Below are 26,800 nucleotides of genomic sequence, written 5' to 3'. Positions count from 1 at the left end.
TATATTCACATCTTTTCTGTGGCGTATTTAATAAATTTGCATTTTTGCAAATGTTTTTTGTCTTTTTCGTTGCTGTGACGTTCCCAAGGCTAAAATTTGCCTTTAGAAACATAAAGTCTAAAAATATAGGTTATATACGGAAGCCGAGAGAGGCCCTTCATATAATCCTTTTTTTTATTCACCTTGTTATCCCGAGATAACGACATAATTAATTCAGGATCTCGAGAAAACAACACAACTAATTCGAGATCTCAAGAAAACAAAACCGTTATTTCGAGATCTCGAGAAAACAAAACAATTATTCCGTGATCTCGAGTAAACAGCTGAGAAATGGTTCATTCAGGTGCGCCAAGAGACTTGTGATATGCTGACTTTGGGGCTATTTCTCATTCTGTATAGACGCAACTTTGGTCATTAGAATGTCTGGAATAATCGATCACCTAATAAAGCAATATTTTGATCAGGGGTTGACACAGGGAGAGATTGCATTAAGCCTTTTAATAAGGGATAATTTCAAAATTAGTCCGCGGCACGTCCGCAGAAGACTGGCCCCCCTCTCTCTCAAGGCATCATAAAAAGCCATTTCTGCTCTGTTACATCTCATCCCATCTCATTATCTCTAGCCGCTTTATCCTGTTCTACAGGGTCGCAGGCAAGCTGGAGCCTATCCCAGCTGACTACGGGCGAAAGGCGGGGTACACCCTGGACAAGTCGCCAGGTCATCACAGGGCTTGCTCTGTTACATGTCCGCCAATTTCTAAGTCTTTGTTGTCTGACCCACAGGGGGGCGCAGCTCTGCTAGAAATCTCAGCTGTGTTTTCTAGATCACGGAATAACTGTCTTGTTTTCTCGAGATCTCGAATTAGTTGTGTTTTCTCGACATCCTGAATTATGTCGTTATCTCGGGATAACAAGGTGAATAAAAAAAAGATTATATGAAGGGCCTCTCGCGGCTTCCGTAGTTATGGGTGTTTTTTTTTTGGGGGGGGGGGGGGGGGATCAAACACTGAATCTCATCTCGTCTCATTATCTGTAGCCGCTTTATCCTGTCCTACATAGTCACGGGCAAGCTGGAGCCTATCCCAGCTGACTACAGGCGAAAGGCGGGGTACACCCTGGACAAGCCGCCAGGTCATCGCAGGGCTGACACATAGACACAGACAACCATTCACACTCACATTCACACCTACGGTCAATTTAGAGTCACCAGTTAACCTAACCTGCATGTCTTTGGACTGTGGGGAAAACCGGAGCACCCTGAGGAAACCCACACGAACACAGGGAGAGCATGCAAACTCCACATGCTGGGCTTGAACCCAGGACCTTCTTGCTGTGAGGCGACAGCGCTAACCACTACACCACCGTACCGCCCTCAAAGAATATAATTTATGTAAATTAGGTCTTACCCCATGTAAGCTCAAAACAATGGAAAACATGACCATACAATCATACTAAAATATGAATGTATTAAATACAACACAGTATAAAGGGATTTTTATTTAATATGACATTTTATAGAAGTTTAATATATTCTAATACACTGTTTCTCAACCACTGGGCCGTGGGCCGCAAAGCACCATCTAGTGGCCCTCAAGTTTTTTTTTTTCAAGTTTGAAGCCGAATACTAAATAGTTCAGGATGTTGTGGTGTCCCAAATCCGGTAGCTAGTTTGCTGAAAACTTCTCAAGTGGAATACATGCATTTGTGGTTAAATTAAGAAGAATAAGCCTTTATTTTTGTCACATTCCTCCTCTACATTTAACCCACATGTGCACGCGCACACATGGAGAGAGAGAGTGTGCGCACACAGTAGGCTGAGTAAATAAATACATCTCATTATCTCTAGCCGCTTTATCCTTCTACAGGGTCGCAGGCAAGCTGGAGCCTATCCCAGCTGACTACGGGCGAAAGGCGGGGTACACCCTGGACAAGTCGCCAGGTCATCACAGGGCTGACACATAGACACAGACAACCATTCACACTCACATTCACACCTACGGTCAATTTAGAGCCACCAGTTAACCTAACCTGCATGTCTTTGGACTGTGGGGGAAACCGGAGCACCCGGAGGAAACCCATGCGGACACGGGGAGAACATGCAAACTCCGCACAGAAAGGCCCTCGCCGGCTACGGGGCTCGAACCCGGACCTTCTTGCTGTGAGGCGACAGCGCTAACCACTACACCACCATGCCGCCTAAATAAATACATTTGTGGGTAAATTCTATGGATCTGTGATGCCTGCTGGAAGAGAAGAGCAGGGAGGATTGAAAATCGAACAGCTGTGCTTTGTTTACACCCGATACTAAAATTTCTAGCGTCCTAGCAACCATCGCAAAGACACGTACAAAAAGCCCAGAAACTCCTCCTTACCCGGGCAAAAACGATACAGGATTTATCATGTAGTGTCCTGATCCCCAGATCTTTAACCCAGCCACATATAAAAAGTTGTTCTCCTCCATGCTCTTCCAGGTTTTCATCTGTGTGTCCGTGTAGAATGATGTCTGCAGCACCAGGTAGTTTGAGATGTCGGGGAACTCAACAGATGGATAATTTTCCAACTCATAATGAATGAATGAATGAATGAATAACTTTTCTGAATAGGTGGGCTTTAAAGCAGAAAAGGTTGAGAACCCCTGGTCTAACACGTGTCAGCTTCAGAACTATATATACGGTAGAAAATGTCACAAAGGAATTTGCCCTTGTGAAGAGTTTCCCCAGGACGCTAAATGTATAGGAAGTTTGCTAAGAACATTTTCTGTGCTCCCCAGCTGTGCGTTTCGGGCGAATCCCCAAACGAGAGAAACAGCGCATGCTGCTGGAGATGCAGAGCGCCATGAGCAACATGATGAACAACAGCCAGCTGCATGGCAGCAGTCCACCAGTTTCCAGCAGCCAGACTCAGCCTTGTCCGGTAAAGCTCGCCTCTGGGGCCACACCCCTTGCTCCTCCTTCCTTCTCTCCTGCTTCTTCCCCTCAAAGCAGCCAATCAGAGTTGAGCAACGATCCTGAGCCTTCTCTTGCAATGGACACAAGCCCAAGCTCTGACTCATCCAGTGCCATAGACAGTGGAGAAGAAGAGGTCCTTGGCACAGGAACGAGGCCAGGCCACGGACCTGAACGCGTCATGGAGGACACGCAAGAGGTCTGGAACTATCATAACAACATAGCTACAGTAACGCACCAGCACACACGGTTACACTGCACTCCTCAGGCTCCTCGCGAATCACCACAGGAAAATAATTCTCTCAGCCGGTGTCCTGTTAGAGCGAACAGCGATGTCTCCAGTGGTCAGGGCCATGTCCAGCTGCTCGCCAATGCTGACCTGAGTCACTCGTGTTCTGCCTCTGGGTCTGTCATTGGCCAGTCACTCCAGGCGCACAACTCCAACGGAACCCGAGCCAATGGGAGCTATGCTGGTCCAGCATGGAACGGAGGCAATAGGATGCATCTGGTGAGTATATCTGACTTCTTAAAGAAAATGTAAGCACCGTAGACTTTTTCTCTTTTTTTTTTTCTTTCAAAATGTATCATGCAATTTTTGCAATAAGATTTACATTCCTGCATTTGATGCATTATATTCCAAAATGTCTGCTGCTTCCTGTACCAGGTGTGTCCCATGAACACTTCTCCCTATGTGGACCCACATAAATCTGGCCACGCTATCTGGGAAGAGTTCTCCATGAGCTTCACTCCTGCTGTAAGGGAGGTGGTAGAGTTTGCCAAACGCATCCCCGGATTCAGGGAACTGTCGCAGCACGACCAGATTAGTCTCCTCAAAGCTGGTACTTTTGAGGTGTGTGCTTCTCAAACATTTCATTAAGTTTATTATTTATTTAACTAGTTTTTGTTTACTACCTGATTTATATTATATGGACACGAGCATTTTACTGGGAAATACGCCACTCGTATTTTTCATACACGCTACATCCGGGACATGGAGAACCAAAACCGAGACATAAATCTCTTTATTTTTTTTCGCGGTCCGGTTTCCATCAAATCCCGCGCTCTGATTGGCTGGCGAGCGGACCCTGGTTACGGACCTCTGGCAACTCGCTCGTTCACAACAACAACAAACATAGTAGCATTTTTTGTCAACATTTATCTTTTTTTTTTTTATAAGATTTATTTATAAGATTATCAAAAATCTTATAAATTTTTGCCAGCATTTCTCAGGAGAATAGCATTAATTTTACAGCATGGATAGCAATAACAACAGTGTTCACAGCGAAAGCGAGTTTTACTACCCTGAGGAAGAAGAAATAAAAGAAAACATTTCAGGAGAAAGCGAAAAACCACTAACTGTTGCTAACGCCGAGCAAAAACATGGCTGAATCCTGAATGACTCAATTTTTGTATAAATAGGGGACTACATAGGTGGCAAAATGTAGTTTTTTTCCTGCCATGGAAGTGCACTTGTATACCGAGGAGGAAGCAATTTGCATTACAGCCGTGAATGAGGATTCAAAATGGCAGCTCAGCTCGGTTTTCCCTTTCGGGCGCTCTCGTTTTCTGTTAGAATTTGGTAAAGAAAAAAATAAATATATTATTTACCAGCTTAAGGTCAGTCCGTATGGTGAAATACCGTGACCTCGGCCTTGAATACTGACCTCGGCCCAGAGGGCCTCGCTCAGTACTTTCAGGACCTCCGTCATGATATTTCACGATATGGACCTCCCAGCTGGTAAATAATATATATATATTTCACTCGTGAGGAAATCGATTAATTATTATTATTCTTTTGATAAATTTGGGTACTTTTCATCTGTGAATGTGTCGATATAATAAAAAGAAAATCACATGCTGGCTGGAAGATATGAAGTTTATCTTCTCGTGTTGAAAAATATGCATTTTTTTTATACAAATTACATTGCGGCTCTGAGTGACATGTATTTAAATAATATTGGTTGGCTTTGAGTGGTCTATCAGATATATTCCATTCAGCTAGCATGATACTGAATGAGTCAAAGACGAGTAGCTGAATGGAATATATCTGAGAGAACACAAAAAGAAGCCAGCCAATATTATTATTATACATACTCTCTTCATATCAGTATTCTCAAAGGCCAACTCTAGCTTACCTGCGACTCGGTGCTGTTAGCGTGGCAGTGCAGTTACCTTCTAGCCACTGTAGTGTTAGCGAAGGCCAATGCTAGCGCAGTCAAGTCAAATAATATTATTATTATTATTATTATTATTATTATTAGCGATCTGGCTATATAATAATAGCATTATTATTATTATTATTATATAGCGATCTGGCAGCCAAAATTCTCTCAAAATCTTCTGTTTTTAACAGAACAAATCTGGCGGCCATGTTTGTTTACAAACTGCCACAATCACTTGCTAGTGCGGAAGTTTTATGTCTCCGATGTGTGTCTTTTCCAGTTTTTCGATGTCTGTTGGTATGTTTTTCTCTTGTAAATATGTGTGAAGGATATCTAATGAAGTTTTGGTAGCCCTTCACATGTTCAGCGCATCTTCAGTTTATTTATTTAGTCCTGAATTATAGCATGGCTAATCTTAGCAGTAGCACTGGATTAGCCTTGTGTTCTCTCTCTCTCTCTCTCTCTCTCTCTCTCTTTCTCTCTTTCCCGGCCGACAAAGAAATGATTGTGCACATGTGCAGCAGAAAAATTTTGTCATTGGATCTTCACATGAGCTCTGATGTGTGACTTCTTGTCTTGACAACGTGCAATATTATAACAATATTGCACACTCATTCTCCATTGGGAAGAGTGGCGTAATACATGGAGAATAAGCGATATGATAACAATATTGCATGCTATCAATAAACCCGCTAGAAGGGAATAGAACATATGCTTTTTATTCCATGGAAAAAGTGGCCCGTATGTATAATAATTCCTGATATTTCACTCCGATGACATCACTCCTAATGTTTTTTCCTGCTGACTAGAGGCGTGTTGTCAACATGGCAAACTGGTTCAAACTTAAAATTCTTTTGACTAACTTGTGTGTGGTTTTGGTGGCTGTATCGATATAAACAACATTATACAGTTGTGCGAAGATATAATCCTATAATATACACCATATACAGTGGTGCTTGAAAGTTTGTGAACCCTTTAGAATTTTCTATATTTCTGCATAAATATGACCTAAAACAACATCAGATTTTCACACAAGTCCTAAAAGTAGATAAAGAGAACCCAGTTAAACAAATTAGACAAAAATATTATACTTGGTCATTTATTTATTGAGGAAAATGATTCAATATTACATATCTGTGAGTGGCAAAAGTATGTGAACCTTTGCTTTCAGTATCTGGTGTGACCCCCTTGTGCAGCAATAACTGCAACTAAACGTTTGCGGTAACTGTTGATCAGTCCTGCACACCGGCTTGGAGGAATTTTAGCCCATTCCTCCGTACAGAACAGCTTCAACTCTGGGATGTTGGTGGGTTTCCTCACATGAGCTGCTCGCTTCAGGTCCTTCCACAACATTTGGATTGGATTAAGGTCAGGACTTTGACTTGGCCATTCCAAAACATTAACTTTATTCTTCTTTAACCATTCTTTGGTAGAACAACTTGTGTGCTTAGGGTCGTTGTCTTGCTGCATGACCCACCTTCTCTTGAGATTCAGTTCATGGACAGATGTCCTGACATTTTCCTTTAGAATTTGCTGGTATAATTCAGAATTCATTGTTCCATCAGTGATGGCAAGCCATCCTGGCCCAGCAAAACAGGCCCAAACCATGATACTACCACCACCATGTTTCACAGATGGAATAAGGTTCTTATGCTGGAATAGAGTGTTTTCCTTTCTCCAAACATAACGCTTCTCATTTAAACCAAAAAAAAGTTCTATTTTGGTCTCATCCATCCACAAAACATTTTTCCAATAGCCTTCTGGCTTGTCCACATGATCTTTAGCAAACTGCAGACGAGCAACAATGTTCTTTCTGGAGAGCAGTGTCTTTCTCCTTGCAACCCTGCCATGCACACCATTGTTGTTCAGTGTCCTCCTGATGGTGGACTCATGAACATTAGCCAATGTGAGAGAGGCCTTCAGTTGCTTAGAAGTTACCCTGGGGTCCTTTGTGACCTCACCGACTATTGCACGTCTTGCTCTTGGAGTGATCTTTGTTGGTCGACCACTCCTGGGGAGGGTAACGATGGTCTTGAATTTCCTCCATTTGTACACAATCTGTCTGACTGTGGATTGGTGGAGTCCAAACTCTTTAGAGATGGTTTTGTAACCTTTTCCAGCCTGATGAGCCTCAACAACGCTTTTTCTGAGGTCCTCAGAAATCTCCTTTGTTCGTGTCATGATACACTTCCACAAACATGTGTTGTGAAGATCAGACTTTGATAGATCCCTGTTCTTTAAATAAAACAGGGTGCCCACTCACACCTGATTGTCATCCCATTGATTGAAAACACCTGACTCTAATTTCACCTTCAAATTAACTGCTAATCCTAGAGGTTCACATACTTTTGCCACTGACAGATATGTAATATTGGATCATTTTCCTCAATAAATAAGTGATCAAGTATAATATTCTTGTCTCATTTGTTTAACTGGGTTCTCTTTATCTACTTTTAGGACTTGTGTGAAAATCTGATGTTGTTTTAGGTCATATTTATGCAGAAATATAGAAAATTCTCAAGGGTTCACAAACTTTCAAGCACCACTGTATGTGTGTGAGCGCATGACGTGAGTTTGTTCTGAATAAAAATGTGATGCTTTGTGTTCCCGCGGCAGGTGCTGGTGGTCCGTTTTGCATCATTGTTTGATGTGAAGGAACGCACCGTGACCTTTCTGAGTGGGAAGAAGTACAGTGTGGAGACGCTGTGCTCTATGGGTGCTGGTGACCTGCTCAACTCGATGCTGGATTTCAGCGAGAAGCTGCGTGCCCTGGACCTCAGTGAGGAGGAGATGAGCCTCTTTACTGCTGTTGTACTTGTCTCTGCAGGTACTATTTCCATCCTGTTTTGTCATTTCCCCCCACAATCTGGCAGACAGATAATGCATGCCTGCATCCACGTACACACACACACATCACTTATCCTTATAGGAAAATACCACTCTTACAGCGTTATAGTCCGAGTAGTGATCAACAGCCAGTAATAAATCCTACACCCTTCCCTCTCCTCTACAAATGAATGCATTTGCTCATTATGTTTGTATCGCCGCTTCAACACTTTCACACTGGACTGAACAGGTTTCACTAAAAAAAAAAAAAAAATCATACGATCATGTGATTTCCTGTTCTTAGTCAAGTCAAGTTTATTTGTATAGCGCTTTTAACAATAAACATTGTCGCAAAGCAGCTTTACAGAATTTGAACGACTTAAAACATGAGCTAATTTTGTCCCTAATCTATCCCCAATGAGCAAGCCTGTGGCGATGGTGGCAAGGAAAAACTCCCTCAGACGACATGAGGAAGAAACCTCGAGAGGAACCAGACTCAAAAGGGAACCCAGCCTCATTTGGGCAACAACAGACAGCCTGACTATAACATTAACAGTTTTAACATGAAGTCAGTTTCGTTGATGTTATAAACTCTTCATTGATGGAAACTTGAGTGCAAAACTGTTCATGACAACTGCAGTCCTAAAGTTAGCAAGTCAACTGTAGTCCTCAGCCATAAAAGCATTACTGTAAGAGTCCAGAGCGTCCTCCAGGTATAACCCTCAACTGTCCTCATGGGGCCGTCCTTCACAGGAGCGATGCGATAAAACTCCGACCAGACACAGGGCATCAGGATGGATCAAGCAGGTCCGAGGGGCAGAAGAGGCCAGCATCTCAATCTCAGGACCAACATGTAACTCAGAGGGACAGATTTGGGGGGGGGGGAGGAGAGAGAGAAAACACAGGTTGTTAGGTATGCCCTAAAAATGACACAAGTATTAAATCTGTGTGGTAGGCTCGCAGAGACGAGAGTCTTGACCTCAGGTATAATACACAACAATGGCGTGTTAATATGGTTAAAAAAATATCATGACCTGCTCTGGCTGGATGCTTGATTGGGTGATGGGAGCACACTCCTCAGCAATGATGAGATGCAGATAGGACCCTTAGGGCTGGCCAAGACAATTCAGTTACATTTCACCGGGTCTGGGACATGCGACAGAATGTCTGACGGCCGATTCCCTGCAGGCTACGATAGCCAGTCGAGGTCTCCACCCTCTCCACCAAAAGATTTCCTGTTGACTCCATGTAACTCAGAGGGACAGATTTTTTTTGGGGGGGAGAGAGAGAGAGAGAGGGAAAGAAAACACGGGTTGTTAGGTATGCCCAATGTCACCTGAATAAGTAGGAACAGTATACATATTGCACTGAGTACAAGCAGGGACTCCGGCAACTAACTATGACAGCATAACTAACTTCCCATTCCAAAAATATCAATGAAAGCACAATGGGAATAGTGTTTTTGTTTTTTCTTTTTAAACGGCACACTCTGTTTACATAATTATAGTGCTATAATACGTTAGTCTGTATAGTTATATTACATAGGTTTCCCTTAACTCGCATTATTTCACACATTAGTGAACATGAACAAACCGTGCACTTTTGTATTAATACACCATAAATAATGTTAAAACTAGTGCTGTCAAGCGATTAAAATATTTAATCGCGATTAATGTCGCGACTGTCATAGTTAACTCGCGATTAATCGCAATTTAATCGCACATTTTTGTCACATGAAAAACCATTGTAATTCTCTTATCAGCATAAAAACGTGAATGGGCTTGCTTTGTATTGCAAAGCATAACATGTCTTGACACAGCCACTGCAAAGTGAAACCTAAGCCGAACACCGGGGCTGGCAAAAGAACCATGAGTGAAGTGATCTACTGCTTGAGTTAGTCTACAACTCAGAGAGACAGGTTACACAGTGACGGTAGGCTTGACATGCTTGATTATAATATAAAGTACACTATTATATTAACTTTAAGTTGTTCGTTGATAAATATTGCATTGAATCTGATCTTTACTGTTTCAGCTCACTTAACACATTTTGTACTTTTACACTTTCTGCCTGTTGATGCGTCGCGCTGTCCAATCAGAGGCGGCCAAATTTGCATATTACAGGAAGGATTTCTGGGATAGCATTGAGTTTACAGTGCAGAGGGATCTGGCTTCTTTAGACGCTGTCTTCTTAAAACTGAATAAATATTTAAAAAGAGCCAAATGAGCCAGTCTTTTGAACGGCTCTTTTCAAAGAACGGATCACAAAGATGCGGATCCCATCAAAGAGCCATAAATCCCATCTCTACTAGCGCGCCCTGCCCGCGTTGGTTATTTGGGAGGAGGACAGAGGACTCTGGCTGTGCGGGGCATTACAGTCTAGCTGCTATCGTTTGTCTCTGTTGCAAGTTCCTGGCAGTTTCAAAAGCTTATGGAAAAACCTACATCATGTCACAGAGCGTTAATCTCGCGATAAAATTATCGCCGTTAAAATTGAATCAAGTTAACGCGTTAATAACGCGACATTTTTGACAGCACTAGTTAAAACATTTATTCAGTGTCCATTTTTTTTTAATAACAACAAACAAGTAAGCCATATAATCAACATCTGCGTAAACCAACATTTATCCAGTCTGTACATAAAATTAAGGATACAATGGCTGATATGAGGCAACAACTTAATGAACATGTTCGTAGTTGGTAATTGGTAAAATTAAGAATTGAGGCTGAAAAGCAACGCACAATATTTATTAAACCTGGAGACCAAAGTTGAGCATGTCGTCGTCATCATTTATAAACATGTTGTATTTATGTAAATTTTTACAAATGTCAATTAAATAACGCATAACTTTTTGTTAAACCTTTACTAATAGCTTATTAATGAAAAATCCATGATTTACACTACTGTTCAAAAGTTTGGGGTCACTTTGAAATGTCCTTATTTTTGAAAGAAAAGCACTGTTCTTTTCAATGAAGATCACTTTAAACTAATCAGAAATCCACTCTATACATTGCTAATGTGCTAAATGACTATTCTAGCTGCAAATGTCTGGTTTTTGGTGCAATATCTCCATAGGTGTATAGAGGCCCATTTCCAGCAACTCTCACTCCAGTGTTCTAATGGTACAATGTGTTTGCTCATTGCCTCAGAAGGCTAATGGATGATTAGAAAACCCTTGTACAATCATGTTAGCACAGCTGAAAACAGTTGAGCTCTTTAGAGAAGCTATAAAACTGACCTTCCTTTGAGCAGATTGAGTTTCTGGAGCATCACATTTGTGGGGTCGATTAAATGCTCAAAATGGCCAGAAAAATGTCTTGACTATATTTTCTATTCATTTTACAACTTATGGTGGTAAATAAAAGTGCGACTTTTCATGGAAAACACAAAATTGTCTGGGCGACCCCAAACTTTTGAACGGTAGTGTATTTATTGATGCAGTAAATATTCTTAGTTTAGGAAATGTAAAACGTTCCAGTGACACGTGACACTGTAAGATGGTGTCAGTGTTTTTAAGATAAAGTACAATTTCTGTGCACAGTGAGATGAAAAAAAAAAAGTTATCAGACACCTGATTCAAAGTCCTAGTTATCAGGTACGGTAGGTAGGTGTGGTCAGTGTTTGTTTGTTTGTTTGTTTGTTTTTCTTTTAAAAGCAAGGAAATTACCAAACTGACCTGAATTTATCGTTAAATAGTAGAGCGAGCAGCACAATGAATGCTCTTTCTCCTATTTTAAGACGCTCTTAGCGTTAAAGTGAATTAAATGTCCCTAAACCCCACTTTTTCCTTGTACAAAGCACCAATCATTATGTTGATCTGATCGTGTTTTCGAACCATAGCTGATCCAAAAGACCATAAATTAATGGAAAATCAATAAAATCAGCTGATTTTCACGGAATCTGCTGAGATTTAACTGGAAGATCCCGAAGGAGTGCGTGACGTCACGTGTAACAATCCAGGTATCAATTTCGTTCCCGTGCGCAGCAGTGGTTAGACCAGTCTCGGTATGGAATCACGTTTTGGAGAGAATTCTGACAGTGATTGGGATTCTTATACGTTGGATGAAGGGGCAGATGATTATCAAGGATATTCTGGAGTAAATGGTTCTTTTCGAGCCCCCAAGACAAGAAACAGATGCCAGTTCACTCAGTTCAGGACAGTCCCGCTCACCGCCGATAGCGCACCACCAGCCAGAGAGAATTGGGAACACAGATTGGTTTGTGGATTTTTATTCTAAGCTGGCTGCTGCAAAATATACGGAAAATATTTGCATGTACCTCAATAAATGCAGAAACGTACACTTATTCAGTGTAATCACTGAAAGAAAATATGAAGTGGGTGATAATAGGGGAATCGATGAACTGTCCAAATGTCAGATCAAATGTCATTTATTAAATAAATGGGTTTCTTTTTTTGCTCCAATAATTCCCATGTGGTCGTTCTGGTGGTGATGAACACTTGATGAATCAGATTTATTATTAGAAGGCGATACAAAGTCTGCCTGCTTCGTTTGCACAAACCCCACCCACTGTCGCTTTAGATTAGTTATTTCTCGGAAATTTGTGAACTGAATGTCCTGCTGTATATGGATTTGAACATCCAAACACAACTCAGCGCTTTCCCATCGTTATTTTTGTAAGATTCCAACAACAATATCCAATTTCAGCGAGTAAACAAGCACGGAGTCAGATGAACCGAAATGACCCAGGTACCCGGGGTTCTACGCGTGACATCTTGCGAGATTAGCCCTGGGGCAAGGCTGCCTTTTTCCGGGATCCTGACACCACGATTTATTGATAGTTTTGTGCTTGATAATAAAATAAATAATTCATATTATTTCCCCCCCTGCTTTATTAATTAATTTTGGTCGTTACTAGTGATGTATATTAATTTTAAAGCATTACAATAAGGCATTGCATACACTTTAAGAGGCTTTTGGGAAACTTCCCTCTGTACTGGGCTCCAGCCATCAAGGACATAAATAAATGGCACTTTAAAAAGGAAATAAATGCAGTACATGGTTGGTACAGTAAATGCAATCAAATAAAAAGAACAAAAAACCAGAAGGGCACCCGGAGATCTCGGACCTCTGCCAAGGAAAATAGTTGACTGATCTACAATCACATCCACCTGTATGTTTCACAGTTGGACACATTTTGAACCCACTGTCCCCGAGTGCTCCATGATGACTGCTTTCTTTATCTTTTTTTTTTTTTTTTGAGCAACTAGCCTACATCTGTATCTCAGAGCATTACTGGTACCCCTGAATGTGAACTGTATTGCCATCTACTTGATTTGATTTTGATATGTATGGCATTGTTGCCCTTGACTTCCGAGAGCAAAAGTGAAACTAAATTCATAGATCCGTAAATTAGATCTACTCCAAAATTTATTGGGTCCTTCCTTGGCCCATGTTACACCTTTCCACCAAGTTTCATGGAAATCAGGTGAGTAGTTTTGGTGCAGTCTTGCTTAGGCTTGCTCACACGAGCAAATCCTACTGTGGCAGAGGGAATAGTTATACGTGCAAAAATGATGCGAGTGAAGTCATCTAATATTTCTCATTTTATATATATATATATATATATATATATATATAAAAGATAACATATTCATTATCTTTCTACACATTTGCTAATTTCAGGCTTAAAATGGTTTTCATCTATAGGCAGATAATTTTCTTCTTTCTAGAAATCGGTGCTTAAAATGAGTGAAATTATCTGCCGATAGGATATGACCGTTTTAAAGCTTGAAACAAATACAACCCCGATTCCAAAAAAGTTGGGCCAAAGTACAAATTGTAAATAAAAACGGAATGCAATAATTTACAAATCTCAAAAACTGATATTGTATTCACAATAGAACATAGACAACATATCAAATGTCGAAAGTGAGACATTTTGAAATTTCATGCCAAATATTGGCTCATTTGAAATTTCATGACAGCAACACATCTCAAAAAAGTTGGGACAGGGGCAATAAGAGGCTGGAAAAGTTAAAGGTACAAAAAAGGAACAGCTGGAGGACCAAATTGCAACTCATTAGGTCAATTGGCAATAGGTCATTAACATGACTGGGTATAAAAAGAGCATCTTGGAGTGGCAGCGGCTCTCAGAAGTAAAGATGTGAAGAGAATCACCAATCCCCCTAATTCTGCGCCGACAAATAGTGGAGCAATATCAGAAAGGAGTTCGACAGTGTAAAATTGCAAAGAGTTTGAACATATCATCATCTACAGTGCATAACATCATCAAAAGATTCAGAGAATCTGGAAGAATCTCTGTGCGTAAGGGTCAAGGCCGGAAAACCATACTGGGTGCCCATGATCTTCGGGCCCTTAGACGGCACTGCATCACATACAGGCATGCTTCTGTATTGGAAATCACAAAATGGGCTCAGGAATATTTCCAGAGAACATTATCTGTGAACACAATTCACCGTGCCATCCGCCGTTGCCAGCTAAAACTCTATAGTTCAAAGAAGAAGCCGTATCTAAACATGATCCAGAAGCGCAGACGTCTTCTCTGGGCCAAGGCTCATTTAAAATGGACTGTGGCAAAGTGGAAAACTGTTCTGTGGTCAGACGAATCAAAATTTGAAGTTCTTTATGGAAATCAGGGACGCCGTGTCATTCGGACTAAAGAGGAGAAGGATGACCCAAGTTGTTATCAGCGCTCAGTTCAGAAGCCTGCATCTCTGATGGTATGGGGTTGCATTAGTGCGTGTGGCATGGGCAGCTTACACATCTGGAAAGACACCATCAATACTGAAAGGTATATCCAGGTTCTAGAGCAACATATGCTCCCATCCAGACGACGTCTCTTTCAGGGAAGACCTTGCATTTTCCAACATGACAATGCCAAACCACATACTGCATCAATTACAGCATCATGGCTGCGTAGAAGAAGGGTCCGGGTACTGAACTGGCCAGCCTGCAGTCCAGATCTTTCACCCATAGAAAACATTTGGCGCATCATAAAACGGAAGATACGACAAAAAAGACCTAAGACAGTTGAGCAACTAGAATCCTACATTAGACAAGAATGGGTTACCATTCCTATCCCTAAACTTGAGCAACTTGTCTCCTCAGTCCCCAGACGTTTACAGACTGTTGTAAAGAGAAAAGGGGATGTCTCACAGTGGTAAACATGGCCTTGTCCCAACTTTTTTGAGATGTGGTGTTGTCATGAAATTTAAAATCACCTAATTTTCTCTTTAAATGATACATTTTCTCAGTTTAAACATTTGATATGTCATCTATGTTCTATTCTGAATAAAATATGGAATTTTGAAACTTCCACATCATTGCATTCCGTTTTTATTTACAGTTTGTACTTTGTCCCAACTTTTTTGGAATCTGGGTTGTACAAATAGGCTTACTAGCCTTATAATCTAATAATTAGTTGAAATTGTCCATATTCAAAATACAGTATTTTTGCTAACAAGGGTTTAAGAAACTGACCTCAACATGCTGGTGTTTCCTCAGACCGTTCAGGCTTGGAGAACGCAAAGTCGGTAGAAGCGCTCCAGGAGTCGCTGATCCGCGCCTTGCGCAGCCTCATCATGCAGAGCCACCCGAACGAGAGCGCCGTCTTCACCAAACTGCTTCTCAAACTGCCTGAGCTACGCTCACTCAACAATATGCACTCGGAGCAGCTCTTGGCTTTCAAGGTCCAACCATGAACAGCAGTTCTTCTCGTCCTGTAACTGTGCGACTGCTTTCACCACCAGAACCTCCAGATTCGGTACTTTTTATCGAATCGAATCTTTCCACTTTACAAATTGGAGGCCTGATCTAGAAGGGAGCAACAAGTTGAGTTCGGTGTACTGTAAAGGTGTACGGTGTGACTTTTGTGGTAAAGGAGACGGAATACAGAGGGCCTGTAATTCTTGCGAGACTGTGTGTGTATGCAGTCCTCTTTCAGAGGCACCTTCTTGAATTTCATTTTAGACTTCAACTGTTTAACTGTCTGTGCAATATGTGATTCGTGTTTACCGTTCATGTTTTGGTTTGAGAGATGCTGCTGTCTACATACTGCGATGTTGTTACCATAGGAGAATGTTTCTTTCATTTAAGTAGTTGGTGCCTAACATAAACCGATATATATTTTTTGGAGTATGGTAATGGAAAGATATTTCCATACATCCTCTGTTACGCTGAACACAAGTAAAGGATAGCTAGTACCAGAGATGAGATGAATGTGGAAGAAGCTGCTCAATTAAAGCTTATATAAAATATATATGTATTTTTTCCTAGCCGAGTAAAACGATGCTCATTTTTAGTTTATCATAATGGCGCAGCTGTGTATATGTTTTGTGAACTATAGGACTATATTTGGTAGAATTGAATAAAAACACTCTGGCAGTGTTTCTATATTTACAGAGATTTACAGTAGAAACAGACTTGAGAAGTTGGTAGCCTGCATGCACTGTCCAATGATCAGCAATGGGACCCAATCAAAATATTCTGAAAACCCTTACGAGTCAAACACTCAACTGATGGCTGACACTGTTGGATCGTATACAGTATGCAACGGCAGGATTTAATGTGTTTAAAAATTATAAAACATTTTTGTCTTTTCACTGAAGTGGTGGGTTTGAAAACTAGAATGAGATGTTAGTCCTGACTTTTTTTTTTTTTGGGAGTAGTGATTTCTATTCTGGACAGATGGGTGACAAATTAAGGGAACAAAACAAAACAGTAGCACTGTTGCGCTATTGGACCATTTTGCTGGCATGGTTTCACATGTCCGCTGAGGGGAAGGGTCATTTCCAATCAATACAAAGTCTTCTGACTGATCACCTTAATTCAGAGTGGTTCTTTGGAGGATGACCCTGCCCCATCTACACACCAGGCTTGTCGTACTCAGGTCCAGGACTCGGACTCCAGTCCGACTCGTGCCGATTTTAAGGACTCGACTTGGACTTGAGCACTGATGGCTTGGACTCACACTCGTGCGTTAACTGCATTCGGATTCATAAATTGGAAACAAGGACTCGGATTTTTTATTTTTTATAACGTGCCATAATAATTTGGCATAAGATATATTTATATCTACATTAATTTTTGTAGTAATTTCGTGCAAGAGTGTCACACCTGCGCACCTTGGCACGTGCCGTAAACAACTCGCACCTGCACAGGATTAAGGCACGATCAGCACGGCTATATAAAAACTGTGAAAACACACTTACTTTGCGAGGTATTGAGTTGCGTTGCTGATACATTACCGAGCCTTATTTCATTGTTTGGTTTCCTGATTTTCTGTTTCTTGTCTTTGATTCTGCTGAGATAAACAGGCCTTGTTTTGCTCGACCTATCGCCTGTTTTTCCCAACCATCTCTGACGGAATACTTCACACTCCCTGATAAAGAGAAGCACATTCACCTGTTCAGGAACAAACTAATGTTAACGGCAGTAAAACAGCCACCGTCTCACGGTGCAGACGGAGTCTTGGACTCAGACTTGACTTGGATCAGTAGTGGACTTGACTCAAATTTATTTATTTATTTTTTTAAATGGGAGCGGCACGGTGGTGTAGTGGTTAGCGCTGTTGCCTCACAGCAAGAAGGTCCGGGTTCGAGCCCCGTGGCCGGCGAGGGCCTTTCTGTGCGGAGTTTGCATGTTCTCCCCGTGTCCGCGTGGGTTTCCTCCGGGTGCTCCGGTTTCCCCCACAGTCCAAAGACATGCAGGTTAGGTTAACTGGTGACTCTAAATTGACCGTAGGTGTGAATGTGAGTGTGAATGGTTGTCTGTGTCTATGTGTCAGCCCTGTGATGCCCTGGCGACTTGTCCAGGGTGTACCCCGCCTTTCGCCCGTAGTCAGCTGGGATAGGCTCCAGCTTGCCTGCGACCCTGTAGAACAGGATAAAGCGGCGAGAGATAATGAGATGAGACTTGGACTTGAACACTGGGGACTCGAGACTGGCCTCGGATTCGAGGTTTAGTGACTTGACTACAACACTGATTCACACCACTGAATGGTTTGATGAGGATGAAAATTATGTAAATAACATGCCTTTACCACGTCTTGGCTCAATTAAACACCACTGGGAGTTTTTTTTTTTAAACCTGCGTGTTATCACGCTCCACCTGTTGGAAGGACACTGTCCATCCTTCCAGTATGTTTCCAGAGACTTGTACAACCTATGTCAAGTTTTGTTGAAGCTGCTCTTGAGCTTGTTTCACCCAGCACCAAAGGCGGCGTTGTTGTTTCCTTTTAGTTTGTCACCCACCTGTATTTCAGTTTGGTTATCTTTTTTTTTTTTTCTGGCCAAGTATGTTCAGTGCAAACCCTGTAGAGTTATTTTTGGCTCATTTTTCAATCAGTTGTGCAACACGCAAGCATATCACAAGACCGACCGAGAGGGAACTTGGAGTGATCACAGGAGGCAAACGAGGTGCTGGAGCACATATTCCAATTTCTGACTTGTGCTTTCACTTCAAGACTGATAAGAATGTGTAAGATGAAAATATTTTAATCTGATTTTTGGTTTGACTGAAATATCAAACTTACCTCATAATGATTGTAGTGCTGTTGACACTTGATTGTATCTGCAGTGAAGAGAATAGCAGTGGCAGTGAAGATGTAGTTTTCAGTCATAGTAGTGTTGATTTACATTTAAATTTCCTTGTAGTTTGTGTCCTAAGGTACTGACTGCATTTAAGCTTCCTCTCAGTATCCATTTTGAACATCTGTCAGCACTGGATTGGCAAAAGCTGGTATTACACACACACACATACATACAGATAATATATATATTGCATATAAAATAAAAACTATATATAAAACTCTTCCATCTGTTGTGTTCATTTCACAAGTTTTTGCACACATCATTTGGGGTCCAGCTCATCACCCATTTCTGAAATGCCCAAAGTGCCAACAAGTTTAGCGCGATCACTGCTAAGAGTCCTAGTTTTGTCGACACATGCCAATACTGCACATGGGGGGGCTGGCCAAATCTGATTTCCGAGCATAATATTATCCACAGTACATTGGGCAAACATTATCCGTGAATCGAGCCTCATGGTGAACTGTGTGGCCTGAATACAGAAGTGGACCAAACGGCCTGAGGCTAGATTCACTGAATACCCAACTCCTCCGTACATTGGTTAACTGACACAGTGAATTGGTAAAATAATTTAAATAAAAGATCACACCATCAGAGGTTTTGTGGAGTCCATGCCTCAAGAGGTCAGAGCTGTTCTATCTATATGCAATCCTATTTTTAACCCCGAGTTCCAAAAAAAGAGAATCTGTGTAAAACGTAAATGAAAACCGAATACAATGATTCGCAAATCCTTTTTATTTTTTTTTACCTTTATTCAATCGAATACAATACAAAGACAAGATATTTAATGTCCAAACTGATAAACATTGAGTGTTTATTTAAAAGCAAACAAATACTATTCTGAATTTGATGCCTGCAACATGTTCCAGAAAAGTTGGGATGGGCATGTTTACCACTGTTACATCACCCTTTTTTTTTCTTTTTTCTTTTTTTTTTAAAAACAACACCCCGTAAGCATTTGGGAACTGATGACACTAATTGTTAAAATTTTGAATGTGAAATGCTTTCCCATTCTTGTTTGATATAATACTAAAGTTGCTCAACAGTTCAGGGTCTGTTATATTTTGCACTTCATAATGCACCACGCATTTTAAATGGGAGGCTGGCAGGCCTGTTTAGCACCTGCCCTCTTTTACTATGAAGCCATGCTGTTATAACATGTACAGTGCTCAGTGTAAATGAGTCCACCCCCTTTGAAAAGTAACATTTTAAACAATATCTCAATGAACACAATTTCCAAAATGTTGACAAGACACAGTTTAATATAACATCTGTTTAACTTATAATGTGAAAGTAAGGTTAATAATATAAACTTAGATTACACATTTTTCAGTTTTACTCAAATTAGGGTGGTGCAAAAATGAGTACACCCCACAACAAAAACTACTACATCTAGTACTTTGTACGGCCTCCATGATTTTTAATGACAGCACCAAGTCTTCTAGGCATGGAATGAACAAGCTGGCGACATTTTGCAACATCAATCTTTTTCCATTCTTCAACAACGACCTCTTTTAGTGACTGGATGCTGGATGGAGAGTGATGCTCAACTTGTCTCTTCAGAATTCCCCATAGGTGTTCGACTGGGTTCAGATCAGGAGACATACTTGGCCACTGAATCACTTTCACCCTGTTCTTCTTCAGAAATCCAACAGTGGCCTTAGATGTGTGTTTAGTCATGTTGGAAAAGTGCACGACGACCAAGGGCACGGAGTGATGGTAGCATCTTCTCTTTCAGTATAGAGCAATACATCTGTGAATTCATGATGCCATCAATGAAATGCAGCTCCCCGACACCAGCAGCACTCATGCAGCCCCACATAAGGACACTGCCACCACCATGTTTCACTGTAGGCACCATGCATTTTTCTTTGTATTCCTCACCTTTGCGATGCCATACAGTTTTGAAGCCATCAGTTCCAAAAACATTTATCTTGGTCTCATCACTCCAGAGTATAGAGTCCCAGTAGTCTTCATCTTTGTCAGCATGGGCCCTGGCAAACTCTAGGCAAGCAGATAAATACTCATTTTTGCACCACCCTAATTTGAGTAAAATTGAAAAAATGTGTAATCTAAGTTATATTATTAACCTTACTTTCACGTTATAAGTTAAACAGATGTTATATTAAACTTTGTCTTGTCAACATTTTGGAAATTGTGTTCATTGAGATATCGTTTAAAATGTTACTTTTCAAAGGGGGTGTACTCATTTACGCTGAGTACTATAGAATGTGTCTTGGCATCGTCTTGCTGGAATAAGCAGTGACATTCCTGAAAAAGATGTCATCCGGATGGCAGCATATGTTGCTCCCAATCCTGCTCCCAATCCTTCAGCATTAATGGAGCCTTGACAGATGTGCAAGTAACCCCTGCCTTGGGCACGAACACCCCCATGCTATCACAGATGCTGGCCTTTGAATGTTTTGCTTGTAACAATCTGGATGGTCCTTTTCCTCTTTAATTCGGAGGACATAATGCTCATGATTTCTAAAAAAAAATTTAAACTTGGACTTGTCAGACCACAGCACAGTTTTCCAGTTCATGTCAGTCCGTCTCAAATGAGCTTGGGCCCAGAGAATTTGGCGGTGGTTCTGGATGTTGGTCGTAAGGCTGATATTTGTGCGATAAGTTTGCTATTGCTCATTTGCATGTCATGTCATCATTTCACAGTGTGGGTGAATTCACCTGTCAAACTAATGTCTATATTATGCTGATATTTTATATCCATCCATTATCTGTAGCCACTTATCCTGTTCTACAGGGTCGCAGGCAAGCTGGAGCCTATCCCAGCTGACTATGGGTGAGAGGCAGGGTACACCCTGGACAAGTCGCCAGGTTATCGCAGGGCTAACACATAGAGACAAACAACCATTCACATTCACACCTACGGTCAATTTAGAGCCACTAATTAACCTAACCTTCATGTCTTTGGACTGTGGGGGAAACCGGAGCACCCGGAGGAAACCCACACGGACACGGGGAGAACATGCAAACTCCGCACAGAAAGGCCCTCGCCGGCCACTGGGCTTGAACCCAGGACCTTCTTGCTGTGAGGCGACAGTGCGAACCACTACACCACCGTGCCGCCCTATATAGTTTGTATCTTTTGTGATATATTGAGTATTTTGCATATCTTGTGCCAAGAATTAGACAAGAAGGTTGTGTGGTTCATTTGGTTCCTATTCTGAAAGTTTGATGAATTGTGCAACAAATGTATTTAGGATGTCAGACTCATAATTTGGGGGCATGGGTGCTGAAAGGAGGGGGTTTGCTCAGGGTGCCATACAAACTACAATTGCCACTGGACCATGGTTTTCTGAAATGTTCCCAAGCCCATGTAGTAATATGCTTTGTACAATCCTATTGGTTTTTAATGCAGTGCCACCTGAGGGATCGAAGGTCACAGGCGTTCAATGTCTGTTTTTGGCCTTGCTCCTTACGTGCAGAGATTTCCCTGGATTCTCTGAACCTTTTGATGATATAATGGATGTTGATGGAGAAATCCCTAAATTCCTTGCAATTGTACACTGATAAATGTTGTTCTTAAACTGTTTGACTTTTTGCCCACACAATTTTTCACACAGCGGTGAACCTCAGCCCATCCTTGCTTGTGAATGACTTGGGTGAGTCTGTCCAATTACCAGTTAACCTGTTTACATGGAGAATGTTCCAAACAGGTGTTGACTGGTACTGTATATCTTAACAACCCAAATACAAAATGTTAAAGCTAGATGGCCTTTCGATTTCATAAAATCGGTGAAATTTAGTTCCCTCTGAAATTTGGTCATTGTGATCTATGTTTATTTCTGTAATATCTCACAAAATATTAGGCCATTCTGTGGCTGCGAAGTTATTTAATTTGAGTGGATTAAAGCATATAATGTGCATGAAATCGCTTGCTTCTTCGCGCAGTCAAGAAGACAGAGGAAGTCCGTGTGCCGCGCATGCGCAGGTTTACCTTTGAGCGTGCACTGACAGTTCCATCATTCTGTCGCTAAACGAACAGCTGATCACACCGAGGTGCTCGCTGAGCGCCGATATTTATTAATTTGGTCCTGTGTTTCCTTTCCTTCGTATATAACATAACGTCCTTTCTTCTCACTTTCTTTCCGTTACTGTAGTCGGTCTTTCACGTTTCATTCGCACACTCACGTCCTCTATTTTTCTCTCCTGTTTCAAATTTGTATCCCACAATGCCTTGCGCAAACGGGGAAAGCCCACCACGTCATGCATGACATAGTATCTTGAATTGGGTCATGGTGAAGCAGGAAAAAAATAGCAGAGAATTTAGGGCCACATGGCCTTAAATTCATTAATTGTTCTGTTTAAAAAAAAAAAAAACGAATAAAATTGGAAGTCTGATTCGAATTTAGTAGCTTTCAGTCCACTGAACAAAAATAACTGGGTGTCGGGGAAAATTCTTTTTATGACCTACACTTGAAAAATCTGAAAGGCGGTCTACTTTTAAAGTCCTTTTAAATGTCCTCATTAGTGAGTCTGAATATGTTTTCATTAATATGCAGCCCTGACTGCGTAATATGCTTTACTGGACTCTGCTGATAGATTCCGCAGCACTGACTGCTAGACTGTTTGTGGAAGTTTGAACTGTTTGCTAATAGATGACGTGCAACCACGTGATCAAAACGTGCTACGTCATGAGCGTCCGCTATGATGGTGGATCTACAAAGCAACTAGGACGGCAGCTGCTGAAAGCGTGTCTGTAAACAATGCTGAATTTTTTCAGTATTAGGACGATTTGAACAGTCGAGCGAAGATTCGATACAAAGAGAAGATAGATATGTGTGGTTTTGACCCATATTATTTAAAAAAGTCAGACTTTTCTGAAGATAAGACGCTTCTACTGACCATCGAGTACCCAGATATCACGTTCTATCTGGTTCGGCTGCTGAAGAATCAAGTCCGACCTTGGACGAAACGTAGCCCGTTTTCTGAGTGGGTGCCCAGTCTGGATTGTTTCTATCATATAATTTTGCTGGCGCTCCTCGAAGTGAAATGGTAATACACGTGTTAAAATTAGAATAATGACCAAGTAAACCATGACAAGAGAACGCTCATTTTCTAGCAAAATTCTAGCAACACGAAATAAAAATCTTCCATGATATTATCGAGGGAGCTTGTGAATCTCACCTGAGATGAAATGATCACTGCAAACACGAGCGGTTTTGGGTTTATCCTCTGTTAGATCAGCCCTGTCAATGTTGTTCAACCATGCTCGCCTCCTCTCCGTACTAAGCCTCAGAGTTTCCTCACCCTCTTTCATCACGGACGGGATTCTAAAAAATCAGAACGTGCCATGGTCACGAGGACTGTTGTGACCACAACCATATACGGCACAAAGATATGGCAGAGCGAAAAGAACGCTTAAAGCAGTGGAAAAACAAAGAGAGTTGCGCACGCGTTACTGTTTTGTATGGAATGTCGCTTGACCCTGCATTTGTATATCCACCAACATGGCTGACATCCAGGTTTCTATTTTGCTTTGACGTCACTTGCAAGTCAAGGATAGATTATATATACAGCGCCAACTACTGGGCTGTTTGCTGAAATCCTAATACAGTGCCAACAGCTGGATTGGTTGCGAATATATTATGCGGCACCGATTTCTGAACTGTTTGCTGAAGGCCTAATGCAGTACACACTGCTGATCTGTTTGCTGAAATTCTAACAGCACTAACTGTTCACTTAAGTCCCAGCGTAATAGCTGATTGCTGAAGTCCGAATGCAGTGCTGACTGCTGGACTGTTTGACTGATTGGGGCATGTTGTGAGTATTCGGTCATCTATCTGATGTGGAGTGTTTGTTGGCGTTTCCATATTTTTCTAAGCAAGCAAAGGAGCTGTTGAGTTTTTTGCCGAGTGAGATATCCATGCCTGGTGGGGAGGCATCTTTCCTTCTGTGATGACCTAAATGTCTTGCCATATGTGTCATCTGTCTGTATTCTTGAAGCGATCTTCAATCTGCTGTGTGTAAGTGTTCTTGGCCCTGGGGGCACTGTATACTCTGGTATAACTGGATTTGAAGGCAGTATTTGCTTCATCACTTAAGGTTTTGGTACACTGTGCAGCATTTTGACAAGGATCAAACATTTTGAGTTAATTTCAAAAACAAAATTCAAGGAATTGATGTTCATAGGTGAAACCTCAAACAATACGAGTAGGAACTTGGTGCGGTGCGGGCTTTAGGATATCTTCTCAAAGCTGAATGATTTTTACATTTTTGGAAATGTATACACTACCGTTCAAAAGTTTGGGGTCACTTTGAAATGTCCTTATTTTTGAAAGAAAAGCACTGTTCTTTTCAATGAAGATCACTTTAAACTAATCAGAAATCCACTCTATACATTGCTAATGTGGTAAATGACTATTCTAGCTGCAAATGTCTGGTTTTTGGTGCAATATCTCCATAGGTGTATAGAGGCCCATTTCCAGCAACTCTCACTCCAGTGTTCTAATGGTACAATGTGTTTGCTCATTGCCTCAGAAGGCTAATGGATGATTAGAAAACCCTTGTACAATCATGTTAGCACAGCTGAAAACAGTTGAGCTCTTTAGAGAAGCTATAAAACTGACCTTCCTTTGAGCAGATTGAGTTTCTGGAGCATCACATTTGTGGGGTCAATTAAATGCTCAAAATGGCCAGAAAAATGTCTCGACTATATTTTCTATTCATTTTACAACTTATGGTGGGAAATAAAAGTGTGACTTTTCATGGAAAACACAAAACTGTCTGGGTGACCCCAAACTTTTGAACGGTAGTGTACTTAAAAAAAAATTGATTGTTTTGTAGGTAATGTTGTTAATACAGTTTCCTCCATGATTACTGGCACCGCTTGTAAATCCATCCATCCATTATCTGTAGCCGCTTATCCTGTGCAGGGTCACTGTCAAGCTGGAGTCTGTCCCGGCTGACAGGTGGGGTACACCCTGGACAAGTCACGAGATCATCACAGGGCTGACACATAGAGACAAACAACCATTCACATTCATACCTACGGTCAATTTAGAGTCACCAGTTAACCTAACCTGCATGTCTTTGGACTGTGGGGGAAACCGGAGCACCTGGAGGAAACCCACGGGGAGAACATGCAAACTCCGCACAGAAAGGCCCTCGCCGGCCGCTGGGCTCGAACCCAGAACCTTCTTGCTGTGAGGTGACAGTGCTAACTACTACACCACTGTGCCTCACCTCTTGTAAAAATGAGTAAAAAGGGTTAGAAAAATTCCACCTTTTGGTGAAGTCGCTTCATCTCGCACTGAAAAAATGCGAAAAATCCAACCTTTTAATTGAAATAAATTTATTCAGAGAAAAACAAATCCCTCATCAAGAAATAATTATTTTAAACAAAAACACGTGCGGCAATTATTAGTGCCCCTGGATGATATTGTGAGCACATAGTAACTGAAACATGTTTCCTGGTTAAATTCAAATTCCAATTATTTGTAACCTGTGGCTTCACTTTTTTCATCCCACTGCTTTATTCACAGTTTGCACTTAGACTCAACCAAAAATGTACAATGTTTTTATATTACATCACTTTTTCAATTAAAGTGGCCGTACATCCATTTATCCATCCGTTTTCTTCCTCTTATCTGAAGTCGGGTCGCGGCGGCAGCAGGCTAAGCAGGGTATCCCAGGCGTCCTTCTCCGCAGCAATGCTTTCCAGTTCCTCCTGGAGGATCCCAAGGCGCTCCCAGGCCAGATGAGATATTCTGTATAATCTCTCCAGCGTGTTCTGGGTCTACCCTGAGCCAAGGTCTCCTCCCAGTTGGACGTGCCCAGAAAACCTCCAAAGGAAAGCGCCCAGGAGGCATCCTAATCAGATGCCCGAACCACCTCAGCCGACTCCTTTCGACCTGAAGGAGCAGCGGCTCGACTCCAAGATCCCTCAGGATGTCGGAGTTCCTCACCCTATCTCTAAGGGTGAGCCCAGCTACCCTACGGAGAAAGCTCATTTCAACTGCCTGTATCCACGATCTCATCCTTTTGGTCACTACCCAAAGCTCATGACCATAGGTGAGGGTTGGAACGTAGATTGACTGGTAAATTGAAAGCTTTGCCTTCCGGTTGAGCTCCGTCTTCACCATGATGGTCCGGTACAACGCCCGCATTACTGCTGACGCCGCCCCAATCCGCCTGTGTCTGTACAGCTAGGGTGAAACAAACTACAGATACCTTCTAAAATTAAAGAAGAATATTGAAAAACGTCTTAATAACCTGTATTTAGTTTTTACAGCCATTTCTAAGGAGCAAAGTCAAAAAGCCTGTAAGGCTGGAGC

General features: G+C 41.6%; 1 protein-coding gene across 3 annotated transcripts in view; it reads left to right on the top strand.

Annotated features, from left to right (window-relative positions):
* nr1d2b (nuclear receptor subfamily 1, group D, member 2b) overlaps positions 1–17,581 on the top strand; it is a 56,251-nt gene extending 38,670 nt beyond the window's left edge. For all 3 annotated transcript variants that reach the window (XM_060904767.1, XM_060904766.1, XM_060904768.1), the window contains 4 exons: positions 2,771–3,453; positions 3,610–3,795; positions 7,724–7,934; positions 15,421–17,581. In XM_060904767.1, the coding sequence (XP_060760750.1) occupies positions 2,771–3,453; positions 3,610–3,795; positions 7,724–7,934; positions 15,421–15,617 (1,277 nt within the window). In that variant the 3' untranslated portion in view covers positions 15,618–17,581. The remainder of the gene's footprint in view (positions 1–2,770; positions 3,454–3,609; positions 3,796–7,723; positions 7,935–15,420) is intronic.
* The last annotated feature ends 9,219 nt before the right edge of the window (positions 17,582–26,800 follow it).

Source organism: Neoarius graeffei, chromosome 22 (assembly GCF_027579695.1).
Source record: "Neoarius graeffei isolate fNeoGra1 chromosome 22, fNeoGra1.pri, whole genome shotgun sequence".
Classification (NCBI taxonomy): Eukaryota; Metazoa; Chordata; class Actinopteri; order Siluriformes; family Ariidae; genus Neoarius; species Neoarius graeffei.
This window is presented reverse-complemented; position numbering and strand designations above follow the sequence as displayed.